We start from the raw sequence: 21,062 nt of genomic DNA, 5'->3' as shown, positions 1-21,062 counted from the left end.
ACTGATGAAAAGGCTTTGGGCTTTTACAATCTCAAAACCTTTTTGTGAAACAAACCACATGACATCTGAGACTTTGTGTTAGTTGTGTGATGAAGGTAACGACTAATGCTAGTTTGCTGTCCTGAAGTATGCTGCCTTTTACACTCACTGGCTGCTTTATTAGGAACACCCATACCCCGACTGTTTTAGCCGATCCCTTGACAGCAGCACAGTGCATAAAATCACGCAGATATAAATCAAGAGCTTCCGTTAATGTTCACTTCAAACATCAGAATGGGAAAAATTGTGATCTCAAAGTGTGACTTTCTTTCACTGTGGCATGGGTGTTGGTTTGAGTCAGATGGACTGGTTTGAGTATTTCAGAAACTGCTGATCTCCTGGGGTTTTCACACACACACAACAGTCTACACAGAATGGTACGAAAAACAAAAAACAATGAGTGAGCAACAGTTCTATGGGTGGAAGCGCCTTGTTGAGAGGTCAGAGAAAAATGGCCAGATTAGTTCGAGCTGCTAAGAAGGATATAGTAACACATAGCAACTCTTTGCTTCAGATGGGTTAAATGACCACAACCACGGTTGTAGTGAACACGCGCGCGCACAGCAGTGGGCAGCTATACTACAGCATTCAGGGAGTTAGGTACCTTGCTCAAGGGCACTTCAGCCCAACCTCAGGCCAGGGCTGCCCCATGTTAACTGCATGTCTTTGAACTGTGGGGGAAACCGGAGCACCCAGACACAGTATCAGATGGGAAACTATCAGATGCACCACGCAGACACAGGAAGAACATGCAAACTCCACACAGAAAGGCCCCTGAACGTGAACCCAGAACCTTCTTGCTGTGAGGCAACAGTGCTAACCACTACACCACCATGCTGCCCAGTACCTAATCACAGACTTACTTCTATGAATGGCAGCACGGTGGTGTAGTGGTTAGCGCTGTCGCCTCACAGCAAGAAGGTCCGGGTTCAAGCCCCGGGGCCGGCAAGGGCCTTTCTGTGTGGAGTTTGCATGTTCTCCCCGTGTCCACGTGGGTTTCCTCCGGGTGCTCCGGTTTCCCCCACAGTCCAAAGACATGCAGGTTAGGTTAACTGGTGACTCTAAATTGACCGTAGGTGTGAATGAGAGTGTGAATGGTTGTCTGTGTCTATGTGTCAGCCCTATGATGACCTGGCGACTTGTCCAGGGTGTACCCCGCCCTTCGCCCGTAGTCAGCTGGGATAGGCTCCAGCTTGCCTGCGACCCTGTAGAAGGATAAAGCGGCTAGAGATAATGAGATGAGACTTCTATGAATGTCTTATCACTAACTGGGTTTTCCCTCCCCCACATCATTCCATGTAAATTCTGGAGACCACCATGTCAAAATCCCAGTCAAACAGGGTTTTTTTTTGTGTGTGTGTGTTTATATAGCTCAAATGAATCATTCTGGCAACACCACCATTGCCATAATCAAAGTAAATGAGATCACATTTCCCCATTTTTTTTTTTATTCTGTTTTATAAGAACATTAACTGCAGATCAGACCCAATCTGCAAGCTTTTATGCACCAAGCTGCTAGCAGATTTAATAAAACAAACAAACAAAAAAAAAAAACTTATTTAGAAATTGTATGTCGTTTAGAAGCTTTCCAGAGAAGTTTAAAAAAAGGTGCCGTTTATAAAATTTCATTTAACAAAAGTATCGTGTCCCTTTGAGCTACTGTACAATGAAGCTGAACTGCCAGTAAAACGTAGTACTTTAATATAAATAACATGTACTGTACTATATAGATGTGGATTTAAATGATGAACAGTAGTGAGTAAGTGTGGCTATACAATAATCCATTTTATAGTAAGAATCACACATGTACAACAACTATACATAACTAATATGAAGCATGAGAAACGAGTATTTTGTTCTTGTGTCCTCTCTTGGCGTCATCTTTCTCGTTGCCTCTTTAGCATTTTTTTTTTTTCCCGGTTCCTCATTCATCATAATGCAGCGATGACAGGAACTTGTCGACATCTAGGTCATGTGGAAAAGAATCAAGAAACTTCTTCTGCTTCTACAAGATAAAAGAAAGCGAGGCATTTTTAGAACAACGTTCCTTCAGAACACTTTATTCTAATGTCAACTCATGCAGAAGGACAGGAAGTGTCTTGCTGGACGCATGGGTCACGTTGTTTTGCAGTGAACAATCAACTCCACTCACCTTAGCTTTCTTCTTACTGCCTGATGAACCTGTGAGGTGCAGTTCCTTCTTTGCTGTTGGGCTGAGTTCAGTTTGCTTGCGCTTCTTTCCTTTGGAAGCAATCGATTTGGCCGTATCAGCCTCCTCCTGGCGCAAGCTGTCTTTTAAAGGCCCTCCTGTCCTGGCTGCGCGTGACAGGATCATGAGTGTATGGGCAGCCATGTTGATGCTGTTCTCGCTCCCTGCCTCGCTGGCTGGGCTGCAGGTAGGAAGGTCAGGTGTAGCAGGAGGAGCTAGGTGTTTGGGCGTGCCCTCTCCTTCATGCCCCTGCCTTTGCCTTGACGGCGTTCTCGAACCGTCCAGGAAGTCCTCTTGGAGACGACCTGGGACAGGCGTTTTTGGAAGCGGTAGGTCTGAGGAGCCGATCCTCCTGGGTGGCGTGGCGATGGGACTCTGGCTCTGGATGTCCTGTAGCATCTCCACTGCCTGTTTGGTAAGTGGGCTTGTTTTGCATGCTGGTTTCCCCAAACCACCCTGAGATACAGATGTAGGAGATCTTACTGTAGACAACATTGGGGCAGCTGCTTGACGCAGCTCTTGCCAACCGCCTTCTACTTCGTTCTCCTTATTTGCAGTGACGTTGGGCGAATTCTGCGTGATGTTCTCGGACGGCCCCTCTGGTGTTTTCGCAGGTCTTTGTTCACATTTTTCTTCTTGTGAAGTGTCTTTTGTGATGCCGGTAGACTTGGGCTTGAGGTTCGGAGAGGAAGACTTTAAACTGTGCTCAGATTTCGATAATGCTGCCGAATCACCTTCCATACTTGATGGGGGCTGTATTCTCTTTTTGGACTCCAATCTAACAGACGGATTTTGCTGAACAGCACTGGTTAAGGGTGTACTGGAATTGACCGTCTGATCAGTCTCCGTTTCTGTTCTTGTGCTTTTTGTAGCTTCTTTTTGCTGCGGAGGTGTAGGAGCCTTTTCAGATTCCTTTGTTCCTGTACTCTGACTTGGCTCTGATAATCTTATGGTCTCGACCCTTCTCTTGGCATTACTGTTGCCTGAAATACAAGTGTGGGTACACTCTGTACTTGTGGACTCCTTCGTAATGGACTCCTTCATAGCAGCTGCATTTGTACTTGTCTGGCTAGTGCCGTCATCAAAGCAAAGCATTCTTCGGTGACTAGGGCTTGCTTCAGTCATGCTGTTTAGCTGTTCTGAGCCCTGAGGGCTGTTTGAGACTTGGCTGGACCCATTAACAGGTGCAATAGCTTTGCCTGGAAAATAAATACCTCCTTTAAATTATAAAAAATAATGAGAGAAACATGTACATTAAAAAAAATAATAATAAAAAAACACCCAGAACCATCAGTCCTAAGGTAAGCTTCTTCCTTATTGAAACCTCACCCAATTCCACATTGTCCTTAGGCACCAGTTTAGGTTTTGACACAATTGCCGATTGGTTCACCAATTTCGGAACAGGCAAAGTCAACATCTGTAAAGCAAATTCAGTTATACTTTAATTCTACGACTAGTTTCCAAACATTAAACTCCAAAGATTCATTTCCACCAAAATCTGTTGTCTATCAGTATAACGTACCTGACTGGGTACCACAGTGAGTTTTCCTGTACTGTTCGGTCCTAAGACAGACACTGGGACTGCCATATTCTGTATCACGGGCTGAACCGGTGAGGAAATGATGATGGTTGATGCTAGAGGTTTAAGAATGAGGTCAATAAACAATTAAAAAGATGAACACTGACCAACCAAAATCCTAGAAATGCTGAATTTGAAATCAAAACATCTGATTAAAGAGACGACTACCCGTTACAAATTCCGTCAAAATGAACTGGCTCCGATAATGCAATCTAGAATCTTATCACTTTATCACTAGTGTCTTAATTCTTTGACTTACCAGGTGAGAAGGGTCGAGCTACATTTGACGCAATGGAAACCACAGCTCGAGATCGAGGTGGTGTAGCCACAGCGTGTGGTGTAGAACATACTGCTCCTTCTCCTGCACCACCTGGAAGCAGCATCATACTGGAATGCTGGTCAACTCTTGAATTTGGATCAGTCACGACAAAATAGCTGCTCGGTCCTCCGAATGTTGGGTTAGCAGGTAACAGCTGGATGAAACCAGTCTCTGGTGCCATGGGTCTTATCTGTGCAGGTTGCAAATTGTTCTGCACACTTACGACTGGGTCTTCGGCAGATTTGGCCCCCTGCAAGCTGCTCACTGCCTGAGCCGTCTCCTCTGGGGTGATGGAAGAGCCAGGGGTAGATGACAATACCTTAGTCAGAGATTTGGCTGGCGGAGACAGGAAGATTGTTGGGATGCGGTCGCCGCTGATGCTGGAGACAGCTTGGTTTAGAGCAGAGTCACCGCCCTGCTGCTCCTGTTCATCGCTGATGATGATCTTAAGAGCTACGATCTTATTAGGATCAGACTCGCTGGTTTGAGACTGGGAAGGACTGATAACTGTGGAGAAGGAGGGGGAGGTGGTTGTAGATGCAGATACAACCGAAGATAACGGCTCAAAGGAAATAGGTCCCGGGCTGCTTGTCTTGGTCGTATTGGAGTTTGACTCCTCCTCCTGCATTACTGTATTGAGCAAAGGAACCTTATTTGCTGCTAGCTGCTGACTTGATGCTTCCTTAGACATGGAGGTATCATTTGTTCTGTCAAGCTCACTTTGGCCTGAAGCTCCTTCAACTGGTTGCGTCCTTCCGGCCATCTCTGCTCCAAAAGTATCCCCCGATGTGTCCGCCCCTGCTTCAGGAATGGCTTCTGCTTGCTTAGTGGAAACTGGAGCTTTTTCACTGCTTTTTGAAGCCTGAGAGATCTCCTGAAGCACTCGTTGTGGCGTCCCTTCAGTACTGTAATCCAAAGACGTTTCAGACGTTGGCTCATCCACCTCCATGCTTGCGCCTTCTTCAGACAGAGAGGAGCTTGATGCATTTGGATCAGACGATGAATTACACTGAGTTTTATTGTTCATCTGCCCTTTCAAAGTAGAGCTTGTGCCTCCGGCCTGCTTCTTGCTGCCAGAGACTCTGCTTCTGCCTTTTTTGTCTTGTGCAGTTCCTGTTGGAGTTGCTGTTTGTTTAGTAACCGCACAAGACTGAGAGGGTGCCGGAGCCGGCCTGCCTGTATCGGGAGGGATGCTTGTCTTTCGTTTGTTTTTTGCCTCTTTTACAGTCCTACTCCTGAGGATTCTCATGGAGGTTTCGCCACCTGATGTAGAATCCTCCTGTCCAGTCCCTTATGAGATTTTTAAAAATAAATAAATAAATATTTTTGATTGCCCTTTTTTTAAAGGATATTTTGTTAACTCGCAAGTAATGTTTGTGATCTCTGTTACAGAGTTTTAGTGCTAGGAGTACCACATACAAAATACTGCACAGTATTCGACAGAAAATAAACCCGGACCCGTTTTATAAAACGCTGTAACTGTGAACATGCATTTTCCCCAACACTACTCACAACGACCTTTAGTCAGAATGAATTTAAGACCATGATCACTTATATTTCTCAAGCCTACATAATGTTTACCTGCATCTGTCGCGCTGTCCACATGACCAGGCTCATCACTCTCCTGAACGCTGCTGCTTTTATCAACATTCTCACTTCCTTCGGACGTTTTATTTTTTCCTGCAATTAAATGGTTAGTACATGAAGAAGCAGTGTGTACATGATAGGGATTCACAATACATTATAAACTGTCGATTGCTATGCAGTACCAGTCAAAAGTTTGGACACCCCTACTCATTCATAGGTTTTTCTGTATTTTGACTATTTCCTACATTGTAGAACGATACAAAACTATAACACCTCATCTCATCTCATTATCTCTAGCCGCTTTATCCTGTTCTACAGGGTCGCAGACAAGCTGGAGCCTATCCCAGCTGACTACGGGCGAAAGGCGGGGTACACCCTGGACAAGTCGCCAGGTCATCACAGGGCTGACACATAGACACAGACAACCATTCACACTCACATTCACACCTACGGTCAATTTAGAGTCACCAGTTAACCTAACCTGCATGTCTTTGGACTGTGGGAGAAACCGGAGCACCCGGAGGAAACCCACGCGGACACGGGGAGAACATGCAAACTCCGCACAGAAAGGCCCTCGCCGGCCATGGGGCTCGAACCCAGACCTTCTTGCTGTGAGGCGACAGCGCTAACCACTACACCACCATGCCGCCCAAAACTATAACATTTGGAACATATATAGAAATTGTGGTTAAAAAATAAGTTTCATATTTTAGATTCTTCAAAGTAGCCACCGTTGACCTTGACTCTTTACACACTATCGGCATTATCTTAACCAGCTTCATGAGGGAGTCACCTGGAAGGCTTTTCAATTAACAGGGGCCTCGTCAAAAGTTAATTAGTGCAATTTCTTGCCTTCTTAATGTGTTTGAGATCAAACAGTAAATAGTAAATAATAAAAATACAGTAAAAATAGCCCTATTCCACAACTGTAGTAATCCATATTATGCCAAAAACCGAACAACTAAGTAAAGAGAAATGATATCCATCATTACTTTAAGACATGAAGTGTCTTAATTAATCCTTCGAGACCCGCGAGGGTGTATATACTCCGAAAAAAAAAAATCACGTTGTCTTTAGAGAAACATAATTTCCGATCAGTTTGCTCTGGAGACGAGCCGTTTTCCCCCCCTCTTAAGAAGAAACGGCTTGTCTCCGAGCACAACCCGATCGGAAATTACGTCGCTCTAAAGAACGTGATTCTTGGGAGCGTATACACCCTCGCGGGTCTCAGAGGGTTCATAAAAATAAAGAAAAAACATTGAATTAGAAGATGTATCCAAACCTTTGACTGGTACTGTCTGTACATGAGCACTCAAACAAAAATTTTTTCTGTCCATATAAGTTCTCTGTGGGCGAGTTAATCAATAATGACATTTGCATGAAGCTGTAAATGGCATGTCTGCTAAAATCAGCATGATAAATCTTACCATAATCGAAGAGATCAAAGAGAGCCTGAAAGGCAGGATCTGACTCGGTCTGTTCGAGGATGTCCTGGATGGCATCATCAGTCATATGAATTTCACCCTAAACATAACCCCGAAAACGTTAGCCACAAATTCTACTTCTAGTGTTTTTCATGCATATAGGAGAAGTCGACATTCAATGACATGTGTACATTAATATCATATGGTGATATTAATACAAAAAAAAAAAAATCAATCCTCTTATCAAACGCCACTCTGCACTATAACGCCTTCGAAGCCTTTAGCACAGTTCAACTCACCATCCCTCGAGATGCACTGAAAATGTGCATCTCAAATCTTCTGTCCTGTGATGGAACAAACTTCCCCTGGCTGTCTTCAAATGGTGACTGAAGACCAACCTCTTCACCAAGAACTTAAAGGGGAACTGAAGTCATTTTTAAACTTGCGTTATTTCTTAATTAACGTGTTATTCAATTACGTTTTTGCTTTTGGTAACCTTATATCGTGACTCATATTGGCAACTAATTGCAATTAAATATTATACTTATCGGCCTATTTGGTTTTTAGCCGTGTTGAATTTAGTTCGTTTGGTCCACAGCAGGCGTCGCTTATCCGCGCGATCTTCACAAGACTTGTGCGAGACTTCGAAATGTCGAGTGTCAGCGCCGACATTTTGAAAACTGTTTTCCAAATGAAATATTGCACAAAAAAGAGTTTAAATGACGATTACTGCCTACTTTTTTCAAACTTTCCTGATTGCTATCAAAACAAACAAAACTTCCGGCTTGATTACATCAGCATTCGAAGGAGGGAGGGCGTGTCTTTTGACAACGTTGGCAGATGTTGGTCGCTTTGATTTCCGCTGTACGTTTTACTTCCGTCCTACGATGTCTCGCACAGGTCTCAACGAATCTCGTTTACGGCCATTGCTTTGACATATGGACTGATTATATTACATAGCGTATTTCAAACACTCATAACTTGCTATAGCAGTGACAAAATAGCGATCAAATATGCATTCCTATATAGGCCTGTCGTGATACTCGATATACCGACTTATCGTACGGTAAATGAAAATGAACTCGGTAATTTTTTTTACCGCGATTTTGGCATTTACGCGCTGTACATCTAGCCTAGTAAACTAGACCCACCCGCCTAGCGGCCAAAAATATTTTTTGCCTAGCGAGTGGGTCTAGCCTCGCACCATATAAACAAAAACACCCCGGGCATCAAATCGTGCCCGCCAATCACAATGCAAGGTTTTTGTTTGGATTCTTTGGGCGGGCTTTTGCAGGAGTGATGACAAAGCTGCGCGACGCTGGAGAAAGCACAACAGGAAAGATGGCTACGGCTAGTGAACAGCGCGCGTTTGACTCCGCTTTGGAATCCGTTTTAGAAGAATTAGACTTGGAGTTTTCGTTGAAACATGAGCAGGAAGAGGCTCTCCGCTCATTCCTTTTCAAGAAGGACGTTTTCGCTGTTTTGCCGACCGGCTATGGCAAAAGTCTGATCTACCAGCTGGCTCCGCTCGTAGCCAAAAGGATGGGCTAGTTTGTGCAGTACGAAGAATTAATAAACAGCTTTGAAACATTACTTTTTGATTGTTTCTTATTTTCCCGTTATTTTAAATTTAAGGGAAATTATTTCACCAAACACCACTAAATAAAAACTCTCAAAAACAGTTTAACCAAACCCTTGAAAAACACTTGGAAAAAAATGAGTGTATGCTAAGTATGTGGTACAGACTCCAAACTTGTGGTCATTATCTCCAAACTTCTTAATATCTAGAACCTGTTTATTAATTAATACGCATTTTGAAAAATTATTTAATTTCAAGGCCTCCCCCACTGCTTTCTGTCGCTCTGACTACGTCACAGTCACTGTTGCGCTGATTGGTCAGAGCGTTGGCCTATACGCACAGAGACAGTTTGAAAGACAACGGGTTGTTCCTCCTATCCACTTCGGAAATGTCTACGGATCGAGGCCAGAATAAATATTCACATTTAGTCTGGCTTGCCAGGCTACTGTACATCTACATAGGGAAATCGCCAGAGTATTAGCTTGCCCCACTGACTGAATAAAACACTGCGCTGTTTTCTGTCGTCTCACGCGGCTCTCTGTCAGAGGCGGGGCCTCCCAGCATGCAACAGTTATCCAGCCAGGGAATCCACTGAATGGGGAAAAGACAACACATTGCTCCGTTGTACAGACCATAGGTGCAGAATTGGGTATGGACGCGTCCCTACCAATATTTCTGATTGAAGAAAAAAATAATCCCGCTCCGTGTGCGGTACACCAGTGGTTACTGTAGGTTTCCACTGAGTGAAACCATGCAAAATTCGCTCATGAATATTCGCTCTGGGGGCGTGGTCATGAAAACAGCAAGCAAGTTTGGCTACCATGTCAATTAGCAAGTGTGGTTGCAGTGCAGTGACCGGCTGCTAGCTACCAAGCTAGGAACCTGTCCTTGAGGAATGTAACGTTAGATTAGCTTGTAAAATTAATCAGTTAACAACAGTTTGTATTCAGTGTGTAAAAACGACAACATACGAATATGACTGTTTTCTAAGTTTGTGTGGCATGTAAATAACAATCTGACTTGTTACTGACAACTGGTGTTCATTAAGGTCACAAAGACATTATCAAACTGTGCTAATGTTGGCTAATATTGCACCAAGTCTTGCTTGTGAAGTGCCTGCAAACTTTAGCAGCCCGCTAACCCTTAATTTGAAGTGCTTCAGTTAAGACCTGCAGAGCCCTGACCAAGTTCGTGTAACATGACACATGTAAACAACAACCCGATGGTGATGGACATTAAAAGGTGTCTGGGCCACGAACAATCAAATAAAACATTTTCACGTAATAAGCATAACAGCCTCCGCCTTCTTGATCAGAAATTTTTGATTACTTCCGCCTCTCTTTTGAAAACATCACATACTGAGTACATACATACGCTGAACTGATTGGTTTTCGAGGGGGTTCGTTTGAAAGCTGTCAGCTAAAAACTTCTCTGTAGAACGCTGTCCCTCCCTCCTCTCTGGGCTCAAGAAGACAACAAAAGGGCAATAATATAACAACCACCAATCAGAATTCAGATACATTCTGTTGCCAAGTAAAATTGTAACCTTTCAACGTGTCAAAAAAGTTCTAGATCCCTCGTCCTGATTTACCGTTAGATCAATCACATATCAGCTTAAACTAGCATTCTAAAACTAGTTAAAGATCACACAAAAGAGAGCCAACTCCCCCTGCCGGCCTCATGGAACTCAGTTTAAAGTGCATATCCTGGACCAATTTCGGGGTTTTTTTTAATATGAAAGTATGTCCCTTTACACACTCATCCAGAAGGGTAATTCTGCACAAGGCCATCTGTCTACAGCAGAAAAAAATAAAGTAACAAAACACGTCTGGAAAAATCCCAAGGGAGTCTGGAGCCAGATTCGTGACGTCACCTACGGAAGTGCCAGCAGGCTGCGAGAGCTTTGCACGGTTTCAGTGCACAGCCTGTGTAGACCAAGCGCTCCCATTTCTCTCTCATTGTCCGGTCTTTTGGGAAACGATGAGTACTAATCCCATCAAGATTGGTGTTGCTACACCCTCCTACGATACATCTGTTAACCATTTTAATAATTACGCGATAACGTTGAAGAAATTTGCGGAAAACCACCAGGTCATTTTCTCATAAACAAACCAGCACCGACGTAGGATTCAGAAGGAGGTGTCCCGCACGTGACGTCACGAAAATCAATGTTTGCCGGGAAATCCAAATGCCAAGTTTTTTCAGAGGCGGACCAATTCAACTCAAATGGCTTGATTTCAACTGAATTTTTCTGGTATTGCGCAAGGTAAAAAAATTGCACAAAATGCAAAATGTGACAGATATTTGACCAAAGTTTAATATAAAATAGGAGAATTACATTGATCTTGCTCCTGAATTTACCCGTGATACGCACTTTAAGGCTCCATATGCGTTTTACTTCCATTTACGAGGGGAAAAGAACATACACCCTCCCGACAGTCAATGCGTTATTTGCTTGTAACACACATTTGCAAATTGGTAGAATGAGTTAATCATCACATGCAAGATTTCCAATCATCTCATCTCATTATCTCTAGCTGCTTTATCCTTCTACAGGGTCGCAGGCAAGCTGGAGCCTATCCCAGCTGACTACGGGCGAAAGGCGGGGTACACCCTGGACAAGTCGCCAGGTCATCACAGGGCTGACACATAGACACAGACAACCATTCACACTCACATTCACACCTACGCTCAATTTAGAGTCACCAGTTAACCTAACCTGCATGTCTTTGGACTGTGGGGGAAACCGGAGCACCCGGAGGAAACCCACGCGGACACGGGGAGAACATGCAAACTCCACACAGAAAGGCCCTCGCCGGCCACGGGGCTCGAACCCGGACCTTCTTGCTGTGAGGCGACAGCGCTAACCACTACACCACCGTGCCACCCCAGATTTTCAATCAATCAAATGAATTGCATATTATTATTATTATTCATTAATTACTACATTTCTGAACTTTGGAGCGATGATGGAGACTCTTTTGGTGGAACACAATGGACCAAAATATTGTGACCCTCTAACGTTGACCTGAAGTTGGCATTGGGTTTTTGTCCCCGTCAATGTTAATACCAAACCTACGCCCTTGCCTACATGTTCTCGTTCTATTTGTTGTTACTTTTATCCAAATGACAGCTGGCAATATGTTGTTATTTTGCACTTTGTTTATCTGGGTACTAATCTTTGAGAAACTGGATTGGCAGAATGTTGCCTGTGAAGAAAAGAATGTCTTTATTACCCTGTGCCAAGTTAATATGTTCCACTGTTGAATTGAATAAGTTGACTTAATTAAAAAGTTTACTGTTCTTTGAAAGGGTGTATTTGCATGATCATTATTATTTTACTAGTGGCATAAAAGACGTCAACAATAATCTCGTTTATCGCAATAATTTCTGAGACAATATATCGTCCAACAAAATTTGTTATCGTGACAGGCCTATTCCTATATATATAATAAAATGAGAAATAGAATTTTGATCCTAAAAAAATTTGCCTTCAGTTCTCCTTTAAATGAGCACTAATGTACTAAAACTCCCTTGCCCTGACAGTATTCTTAAACACTGACCTATTTATACTAGCATAATGTTTTGGTTGGAGCCGATGAAGCACTAGTAAGTCACGCTGGAAAAGCGCGTCTGCTAAATGCTGTAAAGGTCAGTGCAAACGAGTAAAAGAGTGAATGAATGTTTCACCTGTAGGCCCAGTATTTCATCTATGGACTGTTCTTGCTCCACTGTGCTGCACACTGCCTTCGATGTCTGAGGGCTGTTATCGCTGTCAACGTACATTACACACACACACCAAAAAAAAGGCCGTCACGTACATTAACATTGGTCATGTGACATTTAAAATATCCATGACCAGAACATATAACTATGATAATGCTGCACGTCAATAAAATTCATTACCTGGCCAGGATTTTGTTTATGTTCTCTGCAAGCTTTTCTTGTAAAGATCGGTCACTCAGAATCTTTTCTCGGGCATTCTCAATCACCATTTGCTGAAGAAAAAATAAATAATACCGCTAAAAATAAAACACCGATTATTGTTTTGTTTACATTACTTCTTAATATTACAAAGTAAACCTTTAAAACAACAGTAATGTGACAGGGGAGGAAATAGTTTTGTCTGGGCTTACGGATAAATTCTCCGTCACAGCCTCCTGGTTCTGTGATTCCACCGTGAGCGTGCTGGTCACCGTAACGGCTCTGCTAATCCCCATCTGACCTCCTCTTCGCCTTGGAGAGTCACTGAAATAACACACGTCAGGACAGTCAAGTGTTGAAATTAAACATATGACTGAAATAATATTGACATCACTATTGATCATTTATGTATAAATGACATCCAGAACTTTTGTCTTACCATTTCCTGCGAGCTGGAGATAACGGTCCTGGGGTAAATCTATGGTCCGGTACCATGATTTGCAAAGGTGCCTCTACTGTATAGAAAAAATATATATAAACGTACACATCAGCATTACAGAAAAATCTGGAACATAACTGTTCACAAACGCTTTTATTTTTCTGTCTTGATTATTATTAATTAATTGGTCTAATATTCAGGTCTGACCTGGCTGAGAGAGGCCGATGGTGGAGGGTCTTGTCTGCTGGGAGGTGTAGCACACAGGGGTGGAGTGTCCCAGAATGCCCTGAGGAGCTGGGACAGGCCTGGGGACACAGTTCACTGGCGTGGACACTGAGAGGCACCCGGTGGCAGGAATCGGAGATGAGGACAGGGCCCTCTGACGCCGCATATTCTGAATACTGTTCTGAGTGCGGACTGTTCACAACACAAGGACCACGGAGGTAAAAATGTAAATACTTCCATAAAAACAGCAGTGTAAAGTTATTTCTTAGCGACAGAGCATGCTTCCTGTGCACATCGCTATTTAACACCTCGCATTTCTAAGTGAAACTTCACCTTCAGTTAAAGGAAACATCCACACTGCATATTAAACAGGTACTGCACGCTTTAGTGTTTTTGAGCCGTAAACTAAACGATATAATTATGTTGTGATAAAACACATCAATGCTGGTGTTAATATTACTATAGGTAATCGTATGGGGCCGAGTAAAATTAAGAATTAATTTCACGAGTGATTTCAAAACTTCGAAATCACGAGTGAAACTGATCCTTAATTTTACGAGGAACCATACGATTACTTGTTTATAATATATAGGGCCAAATTCATACAAACCCCGATTCCAAAAAAGTTGGGACAAAGTACAAATTGTAAATAAAAACGGAATGCAATAATTTACAAATCTCAAAAACTGATATTGTATTCACAATAGACCATAGACAACATATCAAATGTCGAAAGTGAGACATTTTGAAATGTCATGCCAAATATTGGCTCATTTGAAATTTCATGACAGCAACACATCTCAAAAAAGTTGGGACAGGGGCAATAAGAGGCTGGAAAAGTTAAAGGTACAAAAAAGGAACAGCTGGAGGACCAAATTGCAACTCATTAGGTCAATTGGCAATAGGTCATTAACATGACTGGGTATAAAAAGAGCATCTTGGAGTGGCAGCGGCTCTCAGAAGTAAAGATGGGAAGAGGATCACCAATCCCCCTAATTCTGCGCTGACAAATAGTGGAGCAGTATCAGAAAGGAGTTCGACAGTGTAAAATTGCAAAGAGTTTGAACATATCATCTACAGTGCATATCATCATCAAAAGATTCAGAGAATCTGGAAGAATCTCTGTGCTAAGGGTCAAGGCCGGAAAACCATACTGGGTGCCCGTGATCTTCGGGCCCTTAGACGCCACTGCATCACATACAGGCATGCTTCTGTATTGGAAATCACAAAATGGGCTCAGGAATATTTCCAGAGAACATTATCTGTGAGCACAATTCACCGCGCCATCCGCCGTTGCCAGCTAAAACTCTATAGTTCAAAGAAGAAGCCGTATCTAAACATGATCCAGAAGCGCAGACGTCTTCTCTGGGCCAAGGCTCATTTAAAATGGACTGTGGCAAAGTGGAAAACTGTTCTGTGGTCAGACGAATCAAAATTTGAAGTTCTTTATGGAAATCAGGGACGCCGTGTCATTCGGACTAAAGAGGAGAAGGACGACCCAAGTTGTTATCAGTGCTCAGTTCAGAAGCCTGCATCTCTGATGGTATGGGGTTGCATTAGTGTGTGTGGCATGGGCAGCTTACACATCTGGAAAGACACCATCAATGCTGAAAGGTATATCCAGGTTCTAGAGCAACATATGCTCCCATCCAGACGACGTCTCTTTCAGGGAAGACCTTGCATTTTCCAACATGACAATGCCAAACCACATACTGCATCAATTTCAGCATCATGGCTGCGTAGAAGAAGGGTCCGGGTACTGAACTGGCCAGCCTGCAGTCCAGATCTTTCACCCGTAGAAAACATTTGGCGCATCATAAAACGGAAGATACGACAAAAAAGACCTAAGACAGTTGAGCAGCTAGAATCCTACATTAGACAAGAATGGGTTAACATTCCTATCCCTAAACTTGAGCAACTTGTCTCCTCAGTCCCCAGACGTTTACAGACTGTTGTAAAGAGAAAAGGGGATGTCTCACAGTGGTAAACATGGCCTTGTCCCAACTTTTTTGAGATGTGTTGTCATAAAATTTAAAATCACCTAATTTTTCTCTTTAAATGATACATTTTCTCAGTTTAAACATTTGATATGTCATCTATGTTCTATTCTGAATAAAATATGGAATTTTGAAACTTCCACATCATTGCATTCCGTTTTTATTTACAATTTGTACTTCGTCCCAACTTTTTTGGAATCAGGGTTGTACTTCAGAAGCCATTCAAGTTCACAACATTTGTCATTCACGTTTTCTGAACCAATCAGGGCGCAAGACTATCTTGCACGTTTGAATCAGTTTCTAAAGTGTCTTTCATCACGACACGACAATTCTGAAAGTGGTTTACAAAATTTTATTGGAACTTCTTTACAAAAGCCATTTTGTTGACAAAATTTGCTAATTTTTGTAACCGTAACCAAGCAACAAACTAGCCAATAGCGTTTCAGAAATATGGCCCCGTGTTAAGGAAAAAAATCCCTCCTTGGTTGACCAATCAGAATTGAGTAATTTGGCCCTATGTATTATAAACAATGTTACTTTTTTTTTTAACTTAGCATATTATACATTGAAAAATGCTCAAAACACCATCTACAGGTTAAAATCGTCCTGAACCTTGCAAGGCCGATGCTGATGTGGAGTCAACTGTTTGGTACTTCTATACATCATGAAAAATTTTTAAGTGGACTTTTTATTTAAAGGCTTCAATGCAAGAGAGAATTTTAAAATTTGCAACTAGTCTTTAATCTGCCTCAACAAAGTAGCTTTTTATATTATTTATATATGTCGACTGGGGACACAGTATTATGTTGATTGGCCAGACTGTGAAAAATATATGTGAGAACAATATCAAAACAAGTAATAAATTTAGCCTTTTACAGGGTTTCCCCTAAAGCATCATAGCATAGCGGCCCCACTTCGCTTAATTTATTGACCAATACGCTTAGTGACATGCCGCTACCCATTAAACCGCCAACACGACGCTTACAATTTAGGCCTACGGTATAAAGCTAGATCATTATACATCAACATGCATGTGTTTTGTAGCCTTTGAGCAGGTAATCAATACAGTCCATGCAAGCCCATGGCCCTGAACTTGACCCAAGTTCACGGCTGATGTCAGAGAAGAGTATTCCACGTTGACTGGCTGAGCGATGCGCAATTAATATTCACAGGTAAATTACACAAAAATGGGTGAGCAAAATACAGACAGGTTGCAGCTTAATTACGGAGTTTTTCACAAAAAGCCCCGCAGAAAACAACTCAGCAACAGTGGCAGACTATAGTTGCGAGACCGCAATGGCCGGTTCGCTGCATGTTGCTGATCAGTTCAAGTCGGACAGTGAGAGTCATGCTGCCGATACCGGTAATGATGGAGCTGACGCCGCTGTCCAGAAAACGGCAAGAAGAAAGCCCATGCCAAGTCATCTGATGTCCCCCCCCCCTCCCCCATTTTATTATTGTTCACTTCAGTCTTAAGTATTATTAGATATTTAGTCATCCGCAGTATTGCCAAAATTTAACGATCAGTATTTTGAACAACCTGTACCACATTGCATCACCATTCACTTTGTTTGATGTGAAATAACCTGCAGTCTGCTTTGGAACAGGACACTGCTTGTGAGATGCAAGTGGGTATTGACTCCCCCCCCCGTTTTTAGAGTGGGAATTCAGTAAAATTATAAGTAAAATATAGCCTTTTCCACAACATGCTGAACTGATAAAAATCAGCTCTAGATGTCACCACAAAATGAACCTTTATGGCCCTTTTCCACTACCTTTTTCGGCTCACTTCAGCCCGACACGGCTCGCGTTTCGACTACCTTAGAGCAGCACGACTCAGCTCGCTTCAGCCCTACTCAGCACCCAAAACTCGCATGGTTTTGGAGTGGGGCTGAAGCGAGCCAAACCGAGCTGAGTGAGGCTAGGGGCGTGAGGAGACACTCCCCTGTGCACTGATTGGTGAGGACGAGTGTCCTCACACGCCCACACACGCCCCGCGAGCACGCTGGGATCTGTAAACACTGTAAACCCGGAAGAAGAAGAATTACGAGAATTTCTGAAGCCTTATGCGCCTCGCCTCATCTATACGCTCTTGCCAGTATCTGTTGGCGTTGTCGGTGACAACAAGCCACAGCACCAAGACCAGCAACACTAACGACTCCATGTCCTCCATGTTTATTGTTTACTATCCGGGTCGTGAGACTACCGCTTAAAAGGTCACTGATGTCACGGTTTGCGCTGCCTAACGACATCACGTGACGTCCACCCACTTTCGCTAACTCCACCCAATGTGTCCACCCACTTCCAGCCAGCACGGTTCAGCGCGGTTGTAGTTGAAATGCAACTCCAACAGCCCCAATCAGCTCGACTCAGCACGGCACGGCTCAGCCCAACTCGGCACGGCACGGCTCAGCCCAACTCGGCCGCGTTGGTAGTGGAAAAGCGGCATAATATTTCAAAAGGGGGCCACTACTTTTTCCAGTTTTTCTAGAGCAACCCCTGCATTTTGTATTTCCCAACAAAAATAATATTTTGGGAAAAACTATCAGTACTAGGTGGCACACTCTAGTGCAATGGTTCTCAAAGTGGGGTCCATGAAGCATAGCTACAGTGGTATAAATCAAAGCACACATTATCGAAGTTCTTATATTCAGGGGTCCAAGCACAAACATCAACTCCGATCTAATGTGTTCATGATGAAAATGGTCTATGGGTCCAAAAAAATAATAATAAAAAATTTTTTTTTACATAATGTTCATGAAAAATACATCCATCCTGAGGAAGGGGGGGCAATGGAATTTATTTTACAGTTAAAAGGGTCTCTGACTATAACAAGGTCAAAAAGCCCTACTCTCAGTGTGTACTCTGTTTTTCACAGATAGAAAACAAGCCACCTGGCTATAAATCAGTTCATTTTAGATTAGACGTGCACAGACAGAGGTTCAACTTACGCCGCTGGATTTGTTGAACAGAGGGAGAGTTTTGCATAGATCTGTGAACACAAAGCATAAATTAAACAAGGAAGACTGTTCTGCTGAAGAACTTACTCCACGTACGTACAATAATAATATTATACACATAAAAGCCATTGACTCACTTGATTTGGTTGAGGGTGAAGTCCAGCTTTTTCCATAATGAGGTCATGACAGCTGGGATTTGATTCTCTTGACATGTTTCTGTAAAAGAAGTGCACGTCAGCTAAGGACATAAGTGATCAAATCCATGTGACGTGTACACACACGTATGATCTGTTACCTTTTGCTTTTGCAGTAACGTATTCATTTAAAATTGTGGTCAGGTTTTTTCCAAAGAGAGACTGTAAAAACAAGACCATTCATATTAGATACATCAATTAGGAACTTCTATATGTACTGCAGAGCTTTATTTAAGTCGTTTTCAGTACAAAAAATTTTCACTACATAAATACAGTAAAAAAAAATGTACTCACATTTCGATTCCTCATAATTCATTGGATTTTTCATTTCTTTTCAAATCAAATTAACCGTAATAATAGCAGAAGTACGACTAAGTTTTGAAGAAAGAAAATTTGTCATAAAATGCTACTGGAAGCACGAAAACATCACAGAAGTGCAAAGACAATTTAAATGCAAAGAGTGAGTACGTTTATGCATCTAACCATTAATGTTGCTTCTAAGTCAATAAACAATGCATTTATTGTCATTTAAAGAGTGAGTACATTTTTGGGACGCCCTGTATAGCGAAATAACTCGATAAAGAAAATACTGCATGGAAAATTTTGATAAATGGCAAGTAAAATTTAAACATGGTACAAAATTCCCTGATATTCCATAACTTGGGTCAGACTTTGCATGTCTGGAACAGAATTTTTAAAATGTCCTGATACGCCAGCAGTTGGAGATGGCACAGTAGGTAGCACGGTCACCTCACAGCAAGCAGGTTCTGGGTTCGGATCTGCCAGTGGACCAGGGCTTTTCCGTGCTTGTGCGGGTTTCCTCCCACAGTCCAAAGACATGCAGATTAACCCAAGCGGCTACTCTAACTGCCCATGCTGTAGGTGTGAGTGTGAATGGCTGTCTGTTAGTCTGCGCTTTTTAAAGCATCAAAAAGAAGCCTGAGAGAAAGAAAATAAAGTTGCCTTACAAACACGCATGCAGGAATGACTCCATCGTCAGAGCTGTGCTCAGCATACTCCCTGAGGTTCGGGCTCTCCAGGATAAAGGCTCGGCTTGTAGCACTCAGCCCTTCCTGCTGCAGGTACCCTACACAAACCACACAGCTGCAAATAAACAAACACTCTCTCGCTACACAGTGAGTGGAGTATAGTGTAGTGTAGTGGAGTATAGTCCAGTCCGGGCCGGGCTGGGGTTTTGTTCTGTAATGAACCGAGCCCGAGCTGTGGCGCCTGAGCGCTCCCTGCAGCCCAGCCGAGCCGATTGGAGCGGAGCGGCTGAACTTACCGAGCACGAGTCTGGCCACATCAGACGGTAGCAGCATGTTTCTGTGATGATTTATCCGGGAAACGGAGCTGAGCTTGATGCGAATGTTCTGTAAATGCACTTAATACAAAACAACATTATACTAACAAGATCACCGCTGCGGGTTTCGGTCAAACCTCCTACAGTATAAAGTGAAAAGGCGCGGAGAAGCTCGAGTGACCCGGAAGTGCTTGGATATGAGCGCGCGGGGAGCTGTAGTCTTCCGGTGTTGCCCCAGTGGGTCCGGTTTAGTTGCGAGTGCTTTGTTTTTCTTGTGCTAAGCATTAGAAAAGGCTCTGGTCTGTTTTTAAGACCTAAATAATTAGATCTTAAATATCAATCTCACTATTAACTTAACACTCTGGAAAGGTCAGCATTCAGTCACTGGGCTAACACACACACACTCTCTCACTCACGCACACTCAATCACTCGCACTCTCAATCACTCACAATCACACACACACTCACACTCAATCACTCACACTCTCTCACACTCGCTCTCAATCACTCACACTCTCTCTCACTCTCAATCACACACACACACACTCTCACACTCGCTCTCACTCACACACTCTCTCACTCTCAATCACACACTCTCTCACACTCGCTCTCAATCACTCACACACTCTCTCTCTCTCACTCTCAATCACACACACACACACTCTCACACTCGCTCTCACTCACACACTCTCTCACTCTCAATCACACACTCTCTCACACTCGCTCTCAATCACTCACACACACTCTCTCTCACTCTCAATCACACACACACACACACACTCTCACACTCGCTCTCACTCACACACTCTCTCACTCTCAATCACACACTCTCTCACACTCGCTCTCAATCACTCACACACACTCTCTCTCTCTCAATCACACACACACACACACTCTCACACTCGCTCTCAATCACTCACACACTCTCACTCTCAATCACACACTCTCTCACACTCGCTCTCAATCACTCACACACTCTCTCTCTCACTCTCAATCACACTCGCTCTCAATCACTCACACACTCTCTCACTCACAATCACACACACACTCACACTCAATCACTCACACTCTCTCACACTCGCTCTCAATCACTCACACTCTCTCTCACTCTCAATCACACACACACACTCTCACACTCGCTCTCACTCACACACTCTCTCACTCTCAATCACACACTCTCTCACACTCGCTCTCAATCACTCACACACACACTCTCTCTCTCACTCTCAATCACACACACACTCTCACACTCGCTCTCAATCACTCACACACTCTCACTCTCAA

The 21,062-nt window shown here is 43.2% G+C and overlaps 1 protein-coding gene across 2 annotated transcripts; it reads right to left on the bottom strand.

Moving 5' to 3' along the window:
• Positions 1-1,469: 1,469 nt before the first annotated feature.
• Positions 1,470-19,982, bottom strand: npat (nuclear protein, ataxia-telangiectasia locus). 2 transcript variants are annotated; one of them, XM_060943992.1, is made up of 17 exons: positions 19,761-19,982; positions 19,444-19,562; positions 18,577-18,637; positions 18,419-18,497; positions 18,273-18,313; positions 13,307-13,516; positions 13,100-13,175; positions 12,873-12,984; positions 12,643-12,734; positions 12,427-12,508; positions 7,161-7,257; positions 5,728-5,826; positions 4,087-5,436; positions 3,771-3,883; positions 3,578-3,665; positions 2,192-3,447; positions 1,470-2,044 (listed from the first exon to the last, which is right to left on the bottom strand). In XM_060943992.1, exons 1-17 carry the CDS (start codon positions 19,795-19,797, stop codon positions 1,964-1,966), a joined length of 3,993 nt encoding a protein of 1,330 aa, XP_060799975.1. In that variant the 5' UTR covers positions 19,798-19,982; the 3' UTR covers positions 1,470-1,963. The 2 variants fall into 2 exon arrangements, with proteins under 2 accessions (XP_060799975.1, XP_060799976.1); XM_060943993.1 differs by lacking the exon at positions 19,761-19,982 and adding an exon at positions 18,770-18,846 and having other exon boundaries at positions 19,444-19,525.
• Positions 19,983-21,062: the final 1,080 nt, after the last annotated feature.

Source organism: Neoarius graeffei, chromosome 17 (genome assembly GCF_027579695.1).
Source record: "Neoarius graeffei isolate fNeoGra1 chromosome 17, fNeoGra1.pri, whole genome shotgun sequence".
Lineage (NCBI taxonomy): Eukaryota > Metazoa > Chordata > Actinopteri > Siluriformes > Ariidae > Neoarius > Neoarius graeffei.
This window is presented reverse-complemented; position numbering and strand designations above follow the sequence as displayed.